This window comes from Ailuropoda melanoleuca, chromosome 1 (assembly GCF_002007445.2).
Source record: "Ailuropoda melanoleuca isolate Jingjing chromosome 1, ASM200744v2, whole genome shotgun sequence".
NCBI classification, from domain to species: Eukaryota; Metazoa; Chordata; class Mammalia; order Carnivora; family Ursidae; genus Ailuropoda; species Ailuropoda melanoleuca.
Genome location: NC_048218.1, coordinates 171109722 through 171127822, shown reverse-complemented (window position 1 = coordinate 171127822; position 18101 = coordinate 171109722). Strand labels below are relative to the sequence as shown.

The window sequence follows — 18101 nt, the reverse complement described above, 5'->3', positions numbered from 1 at the left end:
GTGAAATTAATATGTTAAGTTGTCAAATTATAGTGGAAAATTTAACCTTTTCAAAATGATGTTCATTGAACTACCTCTCTTTTCTGATCCACATAACCAAGCTAGATGTAGTTGTAACTTAATATATCCACTTCAATCTATATCTATTTGTGTAAAGTTAAAACATTTAAAATTGATAAAAAGATTACATGAATCAATTTAAGCAGTCATTATTATTTCGAAAACTGAATGTTGGCCGTGAGTATCTTAGTTACTTGATATGTGAAATATGCAACATGATTATTTTTATGTGGGATTAAACTTGGAGTTTCCCCACATGTCATATTTAGTAAACTGATTTATTACAAGAACAGTGATTTTTTTGTTTTTAAAAATAAATTTTAAACTGCCTGAATGTTTAAGATTCTGATTTACAAGTCATTATTGCCATCTGCTGGTTATTTTGTTTCACTGCATTTTTTGGGTAAAAATTACCAATTGCTTTACTAAGAGAAAGAGAAAACAGATCAGTTTTAGATCCAGACTGAATTAGAAATCTCTATGTAAGAGAAATAATTTGCTAAATCACGAGGCATATTCACTTTAAATAGGATACACTATGCAAGACTATATTATATCAAATTACAATCTATTATTTTAAATGTCAGTTCATTATAGAATAACTATCAAGCATACTGGTTTAAGTTATTGTCATTAATAAGCATGTAGCTAAAATACAACTCAAATAACCGTCTGTTCAAAATGACTAAGTAAAATAAGTGACTGCTGTTGGAAGTTATAGAAAGATGAAAATGTGCCATGATTCTATTCAGCTGAATAAAACTAAGTTCCTTGTTTTCCCTCACAGGTACAAATCTATTCCTCTTCTTAGTAAGAAAATGCATAATTATTTATGCAACTGTCTCTAGTTTAACTAATGAACCTAGAACTCATATTATTGTCTAATAATAGAACTATACAAAAATATAATTTAATGAAAAAATCCAGGTTAGCAAAATATTAATTGTAAGTAATACTGACCAATATACTTTTAATATGGTCAATCTAGGGTAAGAGATAGGAACATTTTTTTAAATTAAGCATGTATTTTGTTTTAGGTACTTTAGCATTTTTCAGATGAGAAATAGTAGAGTGGCTAAGTTACTAGCTCAAGGTCACACCACAGTAATCTTCCATGTATGAGTCCACTAAGTGAAAGATTTAAAAGGGAACCTGGCATAGAGTTAATTATGTGTTTACTATATGCCTGAATCATATACATCCTGCTTCATATACCTTAAATACTATACCATGAGTATTTTTCTATATTATTAAATGTTCATTCAAATGACTTTAGTCAATTTAGGGATGCTTCACTGCATGAGTGTTCTACAATTTATTATTTGATGTTGAGATTATTTGTAGTTTTCACCAATAGAAATAATACAATGAACATTCTTATAAAAATTATTTTTTAAATGGAAAAAGTGACCAGATTAGCACTTTCAAGGGCTAAACCAAGGGTAAGAATATACTTTATTCTGTTAGTACATTGCGAGATTTAAGAGGTGACTAGAAATTCCAGGAAACAAACAAATTGACCAAAAACTGTAACATAGGAAATAGGCAAAATAAACTGAAGGGTAGGACACCAAAATCAGAAAGTTCAGTTCATAACAGTACAGGAAAATGGCACTGAAAATGACATCTGGTCAACATTCCAGTAGCAGCCACTCCTCCCTTCCCACAAAAATGCCCACCCCTCATGAAAAAAATATAAAGTGTATAAAATCACTTAAATGAATAATCTTATAATAAGGACCCTCAGATTATCTTAAAAATATTCAACAACATACAGCTTAAGACAAACACATCTATCAAAATCACAGAGAGCTGAAGGATAAACAGCTCCATCAGGTAATCATTATTTTTTTTTTAAGCACCCATAGCCATATTAATCTCAGGTAGAGTAGGGTGTAGAATTCAGCCAACTTGAAATGTCTATGGGAAAATATAATTTTATCAAATTGACCCCAGAAGAGGTAAACAATGTAAATAGACCAATAATCATGAAGGAAACTAAAAGATTAAAGAAAAATAAAGGCTCCCAAACTGGATATTCTAATATAAAAAGGTGCAAATCTACCCAGTTCATTTTATGAATCTAATATAATTCTAATAAAAAATAATAGCATTCCACTTACTGTTCTCTCAAAATAAGGTATTTTGAGGCTGCATATTTATTCAATAACATGTTTTTATCAACTACCCATAAATACCTTTCATTTTAAAGGTATTATTGGACAATTTATTAGCTGTTAAAACTTGGGCAAATTACTATAGCCCTGATCCTCAGTTTTCTAATTTGTACAAAATTATTCTATGAATTAAATGAGAAAATATTTTAAGCACCAAACACAATGCCAGGAATGTAGAAATGCTCCTTGAAAAAAACTGAAGAAACAACATATTAATAACAACACTTACTGAATTTAAGTAAGTGACAAGATAAATAGGATGGTCAATAGTTAGACCTTTAGAGAAGGGGGAATTGAGGTGGACTGGCGCTTGGAAGGTGAAAGAATTCAGATGAGCAGGGAGAAATGAATGAAAAAGCTAGGGGACTAGGGAATAGTTTTCTGGTATGAGTAAAGGGATATAAGTTATGGAGTCTCACGCTCTGGACCTCACTAAAAATTACTGGAAGATCTCTGTTCAGAGAAGTGGAAAATCGAAGTTGAAAAGGCAGATTGGGGCAGATTATTGAAGGCACTGATAAGCAAGCCGAGGAGTTTACATTTCATTTGTGGGCTATGGGACCATGAATATTTTTGAGGGATGTTGTATCAGGAAAATTAATCTGACCATAATGAGACATGGATTATTAGATGGGGGAGGTGGGGATTAGGGAATTCAAAACAAATGATAAGTGAAGCAGTGTGGACTCCAGCGGTGCCAGAGGACATAGAAAATGTCAACGAACCCTGTCCGTCTTTGCCAGCTGCGATGGCGTCATGTTTGTCTATGTAGTGACTATGGGGCTGGGTAGGGTCTGGTTTAGGAAAGTGAGAGCACTGAGCACAATGATTCTATGCCCAAGGAGTTCTGTTTTCACAACATTGTTGGGACACATACTTTCACTTGTGAAAATTAATAAAGGGAACATCATTTCAAATGGAGTCTATAGGCCAGAAGGGGGAGCTCCCTCACTGTACCGCTGGTCGTGAATTACAGACACCCCCCCCCCCCAAGACTCATCAACTACAAAGAACCATCAATTACCAGCCCTAACAGAAAAAGACGTACATTTTATCTTCCACAAGAACTTCGCTAAGCCAGCAACTCCGCCAATGAGAAATCCTCATCACCCTGCACTCCTAAAGTTCTCCAGTGGGATTTTTGTTCAAAATAACCCCTCCCAACTGTCTGCTTCTCCTGTAAGTTTCTCTCCTTTGTTTGTTGTATTTGCCTATCGTTTTGCCCATAGCTTGCTTGTCCTGAATTCCATTTCTCTGCTATTCCTTAATAAACACATTTTTTTCCTGATAACATAACTTTCAATTTCAAGGTGCATATACTTCAAGAATGGATTTATAAATGCCGCCCTCCAAGGAAAAAGGCGGTATCAATTAACTCTAGTGCCAACCTGAGAGGCCTTGAGGTTAGACTCACCTGGCTCAGCCTGCTCTGCCACATGTTGCCTATGGCCTTGGGCCAATCCTCTATGTAGGAGACACTTAATGTCCAATGCAAGGTGTTCATAAGAGGGGCGAGAGATGCTCCCCAAGTGGGAGGCGCACCTTTCTTCCCTCGTTCTCTTTCTATGGTTCTTTCAACTAAGATCTCTTTCTCTTTTAATTACTGGCAGACACCTGCAATTTTTTGGTAAAAATAACAAAACTAAGCCTGAACTCGAAAAAAAGAAGTAAATCAGAGAGAGTTCCTCGAAATTCCACGACAACCGGACCACGGAGCCCAACGGGGCACAATGCGACGGGCGTGCGAGGAAGCGCGCGAGGTTTGCGTGGGGCAGTGCGCCGGCCCAGCGGAGACGATGCGCCTGGGGGGATGCCAGTGATGCAGAGCGCTGGAGCGCTGCGCGTGGGCTGCACGCTGAGACCGTGCGCGGTGCACGTGGAGGACGCACGAGCGGAGCAGGGCGGCCTGGACCTCACGCCCCGCCCTCCAGGTTTCCCGGTCGTCATGACGACCGGGCGGCCCGCAACGGCGGCTGGGACGAGTCGTTGAGGCTGTGAGCCGAGTTAGGCCCCTGCGGACCCCGCCCGACCGGGCTGGGCTGGCGCCAGAGAGAGACCCAGCTCCATCCGAACAGGGACTATGAGAAAATGGTCGGGCAAACGAGGAGTAAGCTCAAAGATGCGGCTTCAGAGCCGGCGCACTCCTCCCGCTCCATGCCGTCCAGGCGGCGGCGCCGGGCCACCGGAGCTGGGGAGCCGGAGATGGAGGAGCCGCAGACGCAGGTGGAAAAGCCGCAGCCTCCTTTGCCTGTAGGCGGGGGGAACCTGCCAGGGGGCGCCCGGGGCTCCCCGTCGCGGAGGACCCGAAATCTGAACGCGCAGAATTGCATGCAAATGGAGGTGGTCTCGAAGACCCTTCTTCTCGGCCGCTTCCAGTTTCTCAATTGTTTGCTGGAGCAGCTCCGCGACAAGGTGCAGCAGTTGCGGAGACGTCAGGTCAACAGCAGGACCTCCTTCGGCATAGGTGAGCAGAACAGCCCGGGAGAGCCCGAGGCAAGGCCGGAAGATGCGCTCTGAGCCTCGGGTTTCAAGGGGTTTGGGTGAGTCTTAAAGATCAGTTTAACAAACAAGCTTAGCAGTCCTAATGACAAGGTCCCAGCTCGGGAAAATCGCCGACAAGAGTGCCAGCCCCCTTCGTTCTTGTTTTAAAACATTTTCCAGGGTTTTGGGGCATAGTGATCACCCCTGTGTCAGCAAAAAAAAAAAAAAAAAAGTCATTTTAATCAGGGCAGCCATTTATCGCAGGTTGTAAAAATGATAGGCTAGTTCTTCGGGGGCAGAGATGTCCCTCTTGCACCTTAAATAAAGCAAAAATAAAGTGTTGGTTTAATTAGTTGAGAATCTTTAATAGGGGAAATAAGATCGAGTTAGACAATACATTGCTTCGCGTCAGTACTCATTTACTTTCATTTTGCTGTGGAACTTCACTGCCTAGATTTGGGGAATTTTCTTCTAACTTAAGCACTTGAAAGAGTTTTTCTTTACTTACTATCTTTGTTTTCTGTTGCTAAAGAGTTAATTTAAATGTTGCTGCTGTTTCGTTAGAATCAGATTTGAGCCTAGTCCTTGGTGGGACTGGCTACTGATATACGTTGAAACGTAGAGAAATGTCTGCTAATGTAAGTTGTGATTTCTTTTCATCGCAAGTTGACTGTTGATGTTAAAGAAGAATGAAGCTCCGCATTCGGGGTGTTACAAGTACTAGAGGAATAATAGATGGGAATTCACACTTACATTTTATCTGATGTCTAATTGTGGCAACAGATAACATCCCACATCCAGAATCAGAATGGTCTTGAATACCCTGCGTTTTGCTGTCCCAAACACAAGCTCCTGAGCACCCATGTCTGGCACACCCAAGGCACTCAGTGAGTGCTGGGTGAAATAATGACTGAGTATATTAAGTGCTAAGAGAGTTCAGAAGAGCAGACTAATACTTCAGGATGGGAGGTGGGAAATGAGATCAGAGAAGACTTTTAGGAAAAGGTGGGATTAGAATTGTTGACATTATGGATAACATTTGGATGTGTGAGGCAGAGGAGAAGTATTAGAGGCCCGTAGAACGGTGTAATTGAAGTCAAAGAAGTGAGAAAACATGAAGGCGAAGTAAGGTGGAAAGGAAGGATCCATAAGGAAGAGGAAGTGGAAAGTAAGTTCAAAAGGTTGGCTGGGACCAGCAGTGGAGAGTCTAATTAAAAACTTGGTTTAAGGAATTTGAATTTCATTCTGTAGAAGGCACTGATTGATTCTTTAAGAAAAAAAAAATTAAGGAGTTGAAATGCACATCATATAAAATTAACCATTTTAAAGTGAATAATTTTGTGGCATTTAGTACATTCACAATGTTAGCATTGAATAGTTTTTAAATCGGGTGACATCATTAACCAAACAGTGGTTTGTAAAATAGACTGGAGATGGATGGAAAAAAGAAGCAGAAAAAATAATTGAATACTGGAATCCAGGCAATAGTGGTCTTAGTGAGGGTAGCAGCAACAGGAATAGAGAAGAGAGGACAAAAGTGAGAGTCAATGGAAGCATCTTGTGAGGGTTGGGTAGGTGGTGAGGTGGAAGGACAGGGACAGAGAAAGTTTAGCAATGAGGACTGTAAATTTGGGAATTATCCACGTAGAAGTGAGTTGAAACTTGAAGATTGAGACTCGCAATGAGAGAAAAGTGGGCAAAGCAGAAATATTTGGGAACACCCCTTATACTTAGTTTTAAGAGATGAGCGGAAAAGGAAAAGCCAGAAAAAGCATATAAAAACAGGTCAGAAGCTTGGAAGAACTGGAAGAGTTGATGTGATGAAAGATGAAGAAATTCAAGAATCTGCTCAGATGCTAGAAAGGTTTGAAAAACATAAGAGTTTAAAGAGGCTATTGATGTTGCTAACTAAAATGTTGTTGGTCGTTTTTTTGTTTTTTTTTTTAAGTTATAGGAACTTAGAAGAAAGAAATTGGCTAAGAATCTTGTCAGCAAATGGGGTTATGGGTGAGGGGAGAGAATATATCAAAGTTTGAAGGGCTTTTAGATCGATGGAAATGTTTTAAGGCCTAGGAGAATTGGAGGCTGTAGAGAAAGATCTTGGGAAGAGGGTGAGATTCAGGTTCCAAGACAGGAAATAGTTGATGGAGCAAAGTCTTGGAATATTTGAGAAGGGTGGAATTAGAGGCACAAATTTGAGAAGCTAACTGGAAAAGAGAAGAGATACTCCCTTTGCTGAGATGGTAGGGAATAGAAAACGAGGATTAGTATGTAGAGAAATGTTAAAGTGGATATAAGAGAAGTTGGGAGTGCTTGCATCAAATGATCTCTGTTTCAGTGAACTATGAGACTAGGTCACTTTCAGAGGTGAGATTGACAGGATACAGGGGTCCGGAGACATGCGTTTTAGTACATCTTTGGAAGAGGCTGTGATAAGCACTTTGTGCATTTAGAATATTGGAATCGTTACACTTTATCATTTTTTTCCGGCGTGGAGTGTGGGGTCGGGGAGTGAATGAAAGGCAAGAGTATTTTGAGGATTTTTGGAAGGCTAGATGGATTTAATAGGATATTTAATCTTTTCCCTTTCCTTAAACATCATTTTTAAGAGTTTTTGCCAGTGCATGTAATTGTCTAGAGAGTAGAAATATGGTTGAAATAGGATAGCGTATGTGACTTAAAGCTAATGAAGCCTTATCAAAGGGGCATCTGTTTCAAGTTGAGAAAGAAGGTATAGGTTTAATTTCAAAGTGGTTCAGAGTATATTACATATTAGAAAGAGCTAACATATGTAGTGAGTATGGACTTTTTCTATAAAGAGCCAGGTAGTAAATATTTTAGGCTTCACAGGACACATACGGTTTCTATTGTTTATTCTTCTTCTCCCATATTTGTACAACCCGTTAAAAATGTGACAAGCATTTTTAGCTTGTGGACAGTACAGAAACGGGCCATGGGCTGTAGTTTGCTGATCATGGTATATAACAAGCAAATCTGAGAAGTATTGAAGAGTGGTAGGAATGAGCCCAGGATGGTTAGGAATATGGAGAACGAGAGCTGGAGAAGCATGATTGGGAATTTTTTTTCTCAAAATTATAATTTGTTATTATTAATTTCTTTATTGATTTACATTTATTTTGCTAGTCAAGGTAACTTCTTGAATTTTTAAGAGGCTAAAGTTGGTGGTTTGTTAAAATGACTTGCCAAGTGTATTTGGGACAACCATAAGACGTAAGTATGATTATAAAATCTCGGGGGGAGGCAGGACTTTAGGAATAGCTGAGTAAATTCACTCCTCTGTGATAGTAACAAAAATGCTTGAAAAATTGTCAGAATCAACTTTTCAAAACTTTATAAATTAACGAAAGGTTTACAACACTCTAAAGAGCATGTTTTCAAAACACTACTGCAATTGTGTAAGAACAGCAGGGTTTGTGGCGTTTTAATTTGGCAGCATCCTGTGCCCCCTCCCCAGTTTTATGGTATTCTTGTAAACAAGCAGCATCCCAGCCACCAGAACGGACAGTGTTTGGAGCTCCTCAGAAAGACCCATACCCACAGTAGTGTTCCTGTTTGACCCGTCTCCACAACCTCTGATAAAGCCTCACGCACAGGGTGCAGACTGGGCGACTAGATGAATCTCCCAAGCCACTGGGAGCAATCAAAATTCCATAAATAGGGGCTTTCAGGTGTGCTGCTGAGGAAGCGATTTCCTGCATTTAATAGTTTCTGATGAGCACAGGGAAGGCGCTTTAGAGTGGCTCCTGCAGGCTAGAGTCACTTCTGAAAGGATTGAGCTGAGCAGTGTATGTATGAGCCTGTTTTAAAAAAAATTATGTAAAGAAATAGAGAATAAGAGGGAGAAGAGAGAGTAAACTGAAAATCCCCAAAAAGGTCAAAGTCATTAATAATTTCATGACTTTTTTGCAAGTTATGTAATCTTCCAAGCTTCCCTTTGCTCCTTGAACCCCTCCCCCCGCCCCTGCAGAGGTAAGTACTATTCACAATTTGTTTTATGTCCGTTTGTAAATTTTTCCTATTTCATACAGACAGAATTAGCTAGCCATCTTCCTTGTGTGTGCTCTCTCTTTAGGCATAGAAGGGAATGCATTTGAAATGGTTGTTTTAAAGGTATGTTATAATAAAGCAGCTTTTAATGACTTTTTGTTTTTGTTTTTCCAGCTGCCTTTGTGGGAGTTTTGCACTGGTAAGATTTGTTTCAGTTTTAAATAAATAAAAGCATTTGGATTAAAAGTTGACCTCGCTGTTTGGGTACAATAAAACAATAGCCACTCGCTGTATGTATAGAATGTGTGCACCAGTTTGCACATACAATTTTTTAAAAAACCATATGTGAAGCAGAATTTACAAAATGGATGTGTTAGAGGAATAGTACTTAGGAATTCAGATATTTTTGTGTTACCAAAGGATTCACCACTTTATTTCTTAAATTGCTAGCTTTTCTAGTGTTCTTTGCATGTTTATTTCATCTTAAACTCTTATTTTACAGTAATTGTGTGGTCTTAGTGACCTAAGCTTAGAGATAAAGTTTTAGTAACACCCGTCAATTAGAAATCAGGTAGAAATGAAAGACTCTGCTGTAGTAATGCAGATTAAATGGGCCTTTCAGTGTGTGTGTACACGTACCTTACTTTACGCAAGTCATTTATATGTAAAAATTATAAGTAAAATAATATTTTTCCTCTGATGTATTTTCATTTCTACCTGAGATCAGAAATTTTTACTTTTGGGAAGAGTGGGATGATATCCTTTTGGGACAGTGCTATTCTGGCCATTTAGTCTGCAGGAAGATTTTGATTTTAGAACTAAGGCTGTACTGGGAAAAAACATTTCCCAAAGCTGTTGGTACCCTGACATATATCTCACATGGGAATCGAGGTGAGTGGAAGACAAGGTTGATATTTGGAATTTTGCTTTCTAATTATTTGAAAAACATCTACTATGTAAATCAAGGGTAGCATAATTGCTGACTAATTTTACTTATCACATATGCTCCCATTTTCACTGCCTGCAGCTGTGTTCTTGAGTTGCACTAATCAGGTATCTTGAAGTACAGTTCTGTGTTCTTTGGCACTCGCAAGCTGATCCCTTATATGGTATTCTATTTATTTTTAAACTGCTTTAATTGGAAGTAATTTTATTTAAAATTATATTCCAAATGCTTTCAGCAGTCACAGAGGCATTTCTCCAACCTGTTAAAATAGAATCACTTGTGAAACTTAAACAGAAACTTGCCTCTGTTCTGATTTAGAGGGATGGAGAGGAAGGGGGCAGAGAAACCAACCACAGGAGTTTTAGATAAACAATTATGATTAAGAACCAAGGAGTTAAGGAATTTCAGCTGTGTACTACACTAAATTATAAATGCCTAAAAATATACAAAGTACTGAGCAAATTATAAAATTATCTCATTTATTATAAAATTTATTTTTTCTTTTTATGGTTTTTGTACTTTAATACTTAGTTAACTATTTCAGTATCGGTTTTGAAATGTTCTTATTCTTAGAATATGATGCTTCATTTTTTTTCTAGGATACATTTAGTAACACTTTTTGAAAATGATCGTCATTTTTCCCACCTATCATCTTTAGAACGGGAGATGACTTTTCGAACTGAAATGGTTAGTTTCTTATAATAAATTAATTTGTAGTTTAAGTATAGTAAGACTAAGATAGACATTTATTAGGAACTGAAATGAATTTTTGTTCAACTGCACTGTTTCTCAAGCTATAACCTAGGTTTATTATGTAAATAGAAAATGTATTAGGAATCTTTTACTTACCTCATTACCCTACTTTTCTAATGCAGACTTCTTTTAAATATAAAAAAGATCAATCAGAATAACTGGGGAAGAAGGAGAACAAATACAACATTTAAGAAATGATATAGGGGCCCGAATGTTATCAGAAACTGCTTGTCCTCACCACCATTCATCTCCAGAACTTTTTTATTGTCCCGAACAGAAACTATACCCATTAAACGTCAACTCCCCATGCCACTCTCCCCAGCCCCTTGTAACCTCTGTTCTACTTTGTATCTCTGCAGATTTGTCTAATGGAGGTACCTCACCCACTGCTTTTTAAATCTCACCCTAATATCCCACTTAATCCTTTGAAAAATGGGATACGTTAGCATTTGCATGACATTTAAATTTTTAGAATTTTGTAGGTATTATTTCCGAAGAGAGGATATAAGATATTCTTAAATAAATTGTGTGGCTGTGGCAGAGTCTGGGCTTGGATGACAGACGACTGGATTCAGATAGCAGGTCTGTGCTTCCTCTTGTGATGGCTAGTCAGTTAACCTCTCTGATTCCCAGTAATCTCATTTGTTGCCTAGAAATAAGGCCAGCTTTACAGGATTTTATTGACTATGAAGGAGGTAATGAATGAAGCACATTAACACAGTACCTGGCACAAAAACAATAGATGCTATTAATAAAAGAGTATTTGTGTAATTTCCTATTTTTCTAAATATAGACATACATACTCAATATCCTTTCACTGTAGTAGTGTCTTGTCCTTCTAAGCAGAAAGGAACAATCCTTATGTGAACTCATATTTTACCAATCAAAACTATGAGGAGATGCTGACATCAGACATCAGCCAAAGCAGAACTTCAGTGTAGTAGCCGCTGCCGTTGCTTCATCTGTTAGTAACGAAGTAGTTGTATAGGCATGCGTGAGGGTCGAGTTAAAGATTATTTCTAATGTTTTTGGGAGCACGTATTACAATGTGGCCCTTTGTTTGCTTTTAGATTTTAGGAAGAAGAGCAGGAAATTGATAAAGTAATATGAAACAACAGGCTCTTGTTAATCTCTGAATTTTAACTAAACAGCACTTGTGATGGCCTAATAAAGTCATTATTTCCTGTGTTGGAATAATACACTAAGTTAATCCCTTTTTCAGGACTGCGTCTGTGTCATGAACAACAGTAGTCAATTGACATTTATTTTGACATAACATTTGACATGTGCAGAGCTGTTAGATGGAGCTAGGAAGAAAGTTGCAAGTGTTAAGTTCTGTCTCATTTTTGCTTATTATCATTGCATGTTATTTCTTAAGAGGTGGAAAAAAAGTAATTATATGCAAACAAACAATTATGTACAAACAAGGACATGAAGGCATCTCTGTTTATGCCGGAATCCATCAGATCTCAACCTCTAGGCATTTTGTAATGTGGCAAAATCAGTCATGTGGAATTAAAAATATATTGTATTCATCTGTTAAGCCATGGTCAGAAAAACTCCTTGAAACATTTAACCACCCCTCTCACGCTTTTTCAAATGTACAGAAAATATGAAAGAATAGTGCAGTGATAACGTGAAAAGGCATGCCTTTTTTTGAGCCCAAGAATGCAGTAGCAAGTCTTATTATTGACCTTTTCCTTTTATTCAGAAGAAATTGTTCTAAAATTTTTTATATTTAATTACATCAACAATTTGTACATTTTTAAGGGACTTTATTATTCCTACTTCAAGACCATTATCGAAGCACCTTCGTTTTTGGAAGGACTGTGGATGATAATGAATGACAGGCTCACTGAATATCCCCTTGTAATTAATACAGTGAAACGCTTCCATCTTTATCCAGAGGTGAGTACTATTTGGGGGAAAATACTTGTAGAATGATCCTTTTTTATCAGATAAAAAGAGTAAGTACAATGATGTTATAAAAAGGATGGAACCTTTAAGGTTTATTGATTCTATGTGTCCTTATAATTGAGCAGAGTATCAAAAATTCCTCTCCTAAATTTTAAAGACCCCAGAAACTATACTTAGATAAAGTCAAAGAAACGAATCTTAGTGTGGAAGTAATGACCAGCATAATTAGAGGAACCAAATGGGAACAAGCAAGACGTGTTCTAAATTGAGATGGTCTGTTGGCTTTGGAGACCCTGTGAGTGGGCACACTGGTCTCATGAAGGAACACTGAAAGTTATGAGCAGAACAGTGGCCTTGGAGTTACATTAATAGAGCAAGATTTATTTAGTCACATACTCAGAGGTCTATGAATATCTTCCAATGCTTAGCCTAAAAGAGTATGGATTTTATGGTAGTTTGCAGATTCTAGAAATTGGAAGAATGACAACAAAAAAATTAGTAAGTTCAATTTTTGAACTGTTAAGATAAATGCTAATTTGATGTCATGGTATGCATTGCTTTTGAGTTATCTCAGAATCCAGAACATTTGTTAAAAATTAGTGTTGCTTAGACATTTCTTCATATTTTATAGCTTTAAAAATTACCTTTTTTTTATTTTGAAATGTTGAAAATTACAGAAACTTAGAGAAAATAAGCAAAGGTGTGATCAACCACTTAGAATAAATAAATGCTACTCTTGTAATTTTTGCTTCAGGTATCTTAAAGCATCATATATACAGTCAGAGTCGTCTTTGTTCTGCTTCCCAGTTGAATTTTCTCCTTTCCCATTCCCACAAATATCATCATCATGAATGTAATGTGTTTCTATTTTTCCTTATTTTCAAGGATTGTTTTATGTGTTTTTGTAAATCCACATAAATGCTCCCATACTGAATAAAGCACCCCATAACTTTTTCCTCAGTGTTACATTTTTGAACGCTGTGTATGTGTGTCTTTTTTCTTTAATTTTAACCATTTTATGAATTCCAGGATTATTCATACATTACCCTCCTCGTGGATTTTGTTTCCAGTCTTTAAATTATAAAGAGTTCCAAAATATATGTTCTTGTATGTGTTTTCTAATTGTATATATGTGCAAGATGTTTTGTAGGATATTCTAAAAGTAGAATTTTTGTGTTATAGAGTGTATATTTGGCTGACTTTATCAGATATTGCTGACTTGCTCTCTGAAGCAAATGTAGCCGTTCACACTGCTGTGTAGGAGTATTTTCTTTCCCTCATAACCTTATTAGATTTCAGTTTATCAAAATTTCTGGTTTTGCTCTTCTAATGGGTGTGATGCGCTATTTATTTTAATTTGTACTTCCTTATTTGTGGAGCTAAGAATATTTTCATGTTTAATAGTCATTTGGATTTTTCTTCTATCAATAAACTGTATAAATCTTTATCACCACTTGGTAGTTGTTTTCTTATTGACTTGTTGGCAAAATGTATGTATTTTGTAGAGTAATCCTTAGTAATATGTGCTGAACATATCTTGTCTCTGGCTCCTTTTTGTTTATTTAATTTCTGTTGAGGTATAGCTTACATGCAATAAAATAGACCTGTTTTAATGTACAGTTCTTTGAGTTTGACACGTGTGTAAAACTGCATAACCACAACAATTGAGTTATACAACATTTTCATAATTCTGAGAAGTTTCCATATGCTCCTTTGTGGTAACTAGCCTGTCCTCCATTGAGCTGTTTCATCACGGGTGTGGTGAGATGGGATATCCTTGCTTTGTTCCTGATCTTAGTGGGAAAGCTTCAAGTTTCTCATCATTAAGTATGATTTTAGCTGCAAGTTTTTTGTAGATAGTCTTTATCAAGTTAAGGAAGCTCCCTGTGTTCATGGTTTAGTGAGAGTTTTTTTAAGATCTTGAATAGGTGTTAAATTTCATCAATTGCCTTTTCTGCATCTGTTGATATGATCTTGTATTTTTTCTTCTTTAGCCTGTTGATATGATGATTATATTAATTGATTTTCAAATTTTGAACCTGCTTTACATACCTGCCGTAAATCCCAGTTGGTCAGGGTGTATAATTTTTATACACTGTTGGATTTGATTTGCTAATTTTTTTTGAAGATCTGTGTTCATGAAAGATATTGTGTGTAGTTTTCTTAAAATATCTTTACCTTGTTCAGTATTAGCATAATGCTGGCCTCAACAAATGAGTTTGTAAGTGTTCCCTCTGCTGTATGTTCTGGAAAAGATTCTAGAGAACTGGTATACTTTCTTTGGTACAATTCCCTGGTGACTGCATCTGGGCCTGGTGCTTTCTGAATGGAAGGTTATTAATTATTAAATTTATTTAATAGAGATAGCCCTATTCAGATTGTTTCTTTTTATGTGAATTTTGGCAAGAGTGTGTCCTTCAAGGCATTGGGTCATCAAATTGTGAAATTTATGGACAATGGGTTTTTCGTTATTCCCTTATTATCTGCTTAATGTCCATGGGATCTGTAGTGATGTCCTGTCTTTCATTTCTGATATTAGTAATTCATGTCCTCTCTCTCTTTCCCTCAGGCTGCCTAAAGATTTATCAATTTTATTGATGCTTTGTTGTTAGCTACATGCATGCACATTAAGGATTATGTCATGTAGAATTGACCCCTTTATTATTATGTAATACCACTCTCTACTCTTGATAACTTTTCTTACTGTAAAGTCTGCTCTGTTTGGAATTAGTATAGTTGCTCCCACTTTCTTTTAATTAATTTTAGTATAGTATATCTTTCTCCATTCATTTACTTTTAATGTATATGTGTCTTTATTTTTAAAGTTGGTTTCTTTTAGATAACATGTGGTTGGGTCTTGTTTTCTGATCCACTCTGATGATTTCTGTCTGTTGATTGGTACATTCAGATCATTAACATTCAAAGTGATAATTGATAAAGTTGGTTGATATCTACTATATTTGTTACTCATTTCTATTTGTGGCCTTTGTTCTTTTTACTATTTTGACTTCCATTCTTTCTATGCTTTTTGTGGTTTTAATTGAGCTATCATTGCATTTTCTTTCCTTTTTTAGGATATCAATTATAATTCTTTTTTACACTTTGTGGTTGCCCTAGAGTTTACAATATACATTTATGACTAATCCAAAACCTCTTTCAAATAACATTAAACCACTTCCTGGGTAATGTCAGTACCTTATGATAACAAAATAATTGTAATTCCTCCATCCCAACCCCTGAATCCTTTTTGTTATTCATGTCACCTATACACAAGCATACACACATTCATAATTATACATACTTGAATACGTTGTTGCTATTACCATTTTGAACAAAGCTTATATGTTAGATCAGTTAAGAATAATAAAAAGGAAAGTTTTTATTTTATCCTCACTTTTCTTTTTTGATGCTCTTTTTTCTTTATGTAGATTCAAGTTTCTGATCTGTATCTTTTTTTTATCGCCTCTAAAGAACTTTTTTACAAAGTCCCTCAATTTCTGTTTGAAAAAATCTTTATTAATCCTTCACTGTTAAAGAATAATTTCATGTGATACAGAATTCGAAGTTGGTTTTTTCTCTCAGCACTTTAAATATAGCAGCCCAGTTTCTTCCTGTTTGAATGGTTTCTGAGGAGAAGTCAGATGTAATTCTTATTTTTACTCCCATATAAGTAAGGTGTCTCTTTTTTTTCTGGCTTCTTTCAGAATTTTTTTTTTTTTAAATCTTTGATTTTCTGTAGCTTGACATGCTTTGGTTTTATTTTTTGGCATTTATCATGCTTGGTGTTCTCTGAGCTTCCTGGATCTGTGTTGGGTATCTGACATCAATTTGAGGGACTCCTGAGTCCTTTCAAATATTTCTTCTGTCCCTTTCTTTCTTCTCCTTCTGGTATTCCCATTATGTGTATGGTACATCTTTAATTGTCCCATGGTTCTTGAATATTCTAGGGTTTTTTTGTTGTTATTGTTTGTTTGTTTTTAAAGATTTTATTTATCTGAAAGAGAGAGCATGTGCATGAGCATGAGGTGGGGGAGGGGCAGAGGGAGAGGGTGAAGCTGACTTCCTGCTGAGCAGGGAGCCAAAACCCAGGCTTGATCCCAGGACCCTGGGATCATGACCTGAGCCAAAAGCAGATGCTTAACCAACTGAGCCACCCGGGCACCCTGTGTTATTGTTGTTTTTTTTGTTTTATCTTTTTTATTTTGGCTTTTCAGTTTTAAAGGTTTCTGTTGAAATATAGGCTCAGGGCTTTTTCTTCAGTTATGTCCAGTCTACTAATAAGTCCATCAAAGGCATTCTTGATTTCTGTTACAGTGTTTTTGATCTCTAGCAATTCTTTTTGGTACTTTTTAAGAATTTCTCTCTGCTTATGTTACCTCTCTGTTCTTACATGCTATTTACTTTATCCATTGTAATTTTTAACATATTAATCATAGTTGTTCTAAATTCCCAATTTGATAATTCCAACATCCCTGCCATGTCTGGGTTTTGATGCTTGTTCTATTTCTTCAACTGTGTTTCTGGCTTTTAGTATGTCTTGTAATTGTTTCTTAATAGTTGGACCTCATGTCCTAAGATCTGCTATAATTAGGCGTTAGTAGTGTGGTGAGAAGAAGCATTCTATAATGCTCTTACTAGGTGTCAGTCTTTTATGAACCTGTGCTTCTCGGCTGTGAACTTCACAATTCTTCTCAGGTTTCTTCTCCTGCTTAGGTGCAACAGGATGGCTAGAAGGGGCTGGAATTGGGTATTTCCCTGCTTCTCTTTCTGTTAGGCTCTGATAAAACCTTAGTAGGTTAGGCTCTAGTAAAATAATTTCCCCTGACACAGGCTTTATTAAGAAGAGAGTGCTCTGGTGTATTTCAAATTTGTCCTTTTTCTACTATCCCCTGCCAAAAGCAGATTTTTCTCTGATACTCACTGTAAGAGCCTGGTGAGCTCCTAGAAGTAAAACTCATAAATGTGCTGGCATTTCCTCTATTACTGGGTCTCCCTGGAATTTTTGACTCACAGACTTGTCTACCCTGTGCCTCCAGCAACCTATCAGTTATATCTTAGCTTTTCCCCTACTCTCCAACTACTTCCCATGGAGGTTTTTGCTCATGGGTTTCTATTCCACTAAGTTGTAATTCTCTCAGTTTACCTGTCAGTCTCCAATATGGGGAGCAGGAGTTTGCCTTGTGATCTCACTTTTCTTATGAATCTAAGAAGAGTTGCTGATTTTTCAGTTTGTTCAGCTTTTTACTTGTTAGGATGGAGTTGCAACTAATAAGCTTCTTAAGATGCTGGACTTGAAAACTTTGTATTTCATTTATATTCAATTTAGTGTATATATTTTTATTTCCCTTGAGATTTTCTATTTGATCCATGGATTTTTAAAAAACTTAAAAATTTTTTTTAAGTAATCTCTACACCCAATGTGGGGCTTGAACTCACAACCCCAAGATCAAGAGTCCCATGCTCTACCAACTGAGTCAGCTTGGTGCCTCTTGCTCCATGGATTTTTAAAAGTGGGGTTTTTTTAGTTTCCAAGTATTGGGAGATTTCCTTTTTCTCTTTCTTTTTTTAAAAATTTTTTTTTTATTATATTATGTTAGTCACCATATAGTACATCCCTGGTTCTTGATGTAAAGTTCGATGATTCATTAATTGCGTATAACACCCAGTGCCCCATGCAATACATGCCCTCCTTACTACCCATCACCAGCCTATCCCATTCCCCCACCCCCCTCCCCTCTGAAGCCCTCAGTTTGTTTCTC

At 36.8% G+C, this 18101-nt stretch overlaps 1 protein-coding gene across 6 annotated transcripts in view; it reads left to right on the top strand.

The window, feature by feature from the left end:
- The first annotated feature begins 4175 nt into the window (after window positions 1-4175).
- Window positions 4176-18101, top strand: part of DPY19L2 (dpy-19 like 2) — an 87368-nt gene continuing 73442 nt past the window's right edge. For all 6 annotated transcript variants that reach the window (XM_034670379.1, XM_034670369.1, XM_034670375.1 and 3 more), the window contains exons 1-4: window positions 4176-4701; window positions 8901-8925; window positions 10272-10359; window positions 12196-12333. In XM_034670379.1, the coding sequence (XP_034526270.1) occupies window positions 4326-4701; window positions 8901-8925; window positions 10272-10359; window positions 12196-12333 (627 nt within the window). In that variant the 5' untranslated portion in view covers window positions 4176-4325. The remainder of the gene's footprint in view (window positions 4702-8900; window positions 8926-10271; window positions 10360-12195; window positions 12334-18101) is intronic.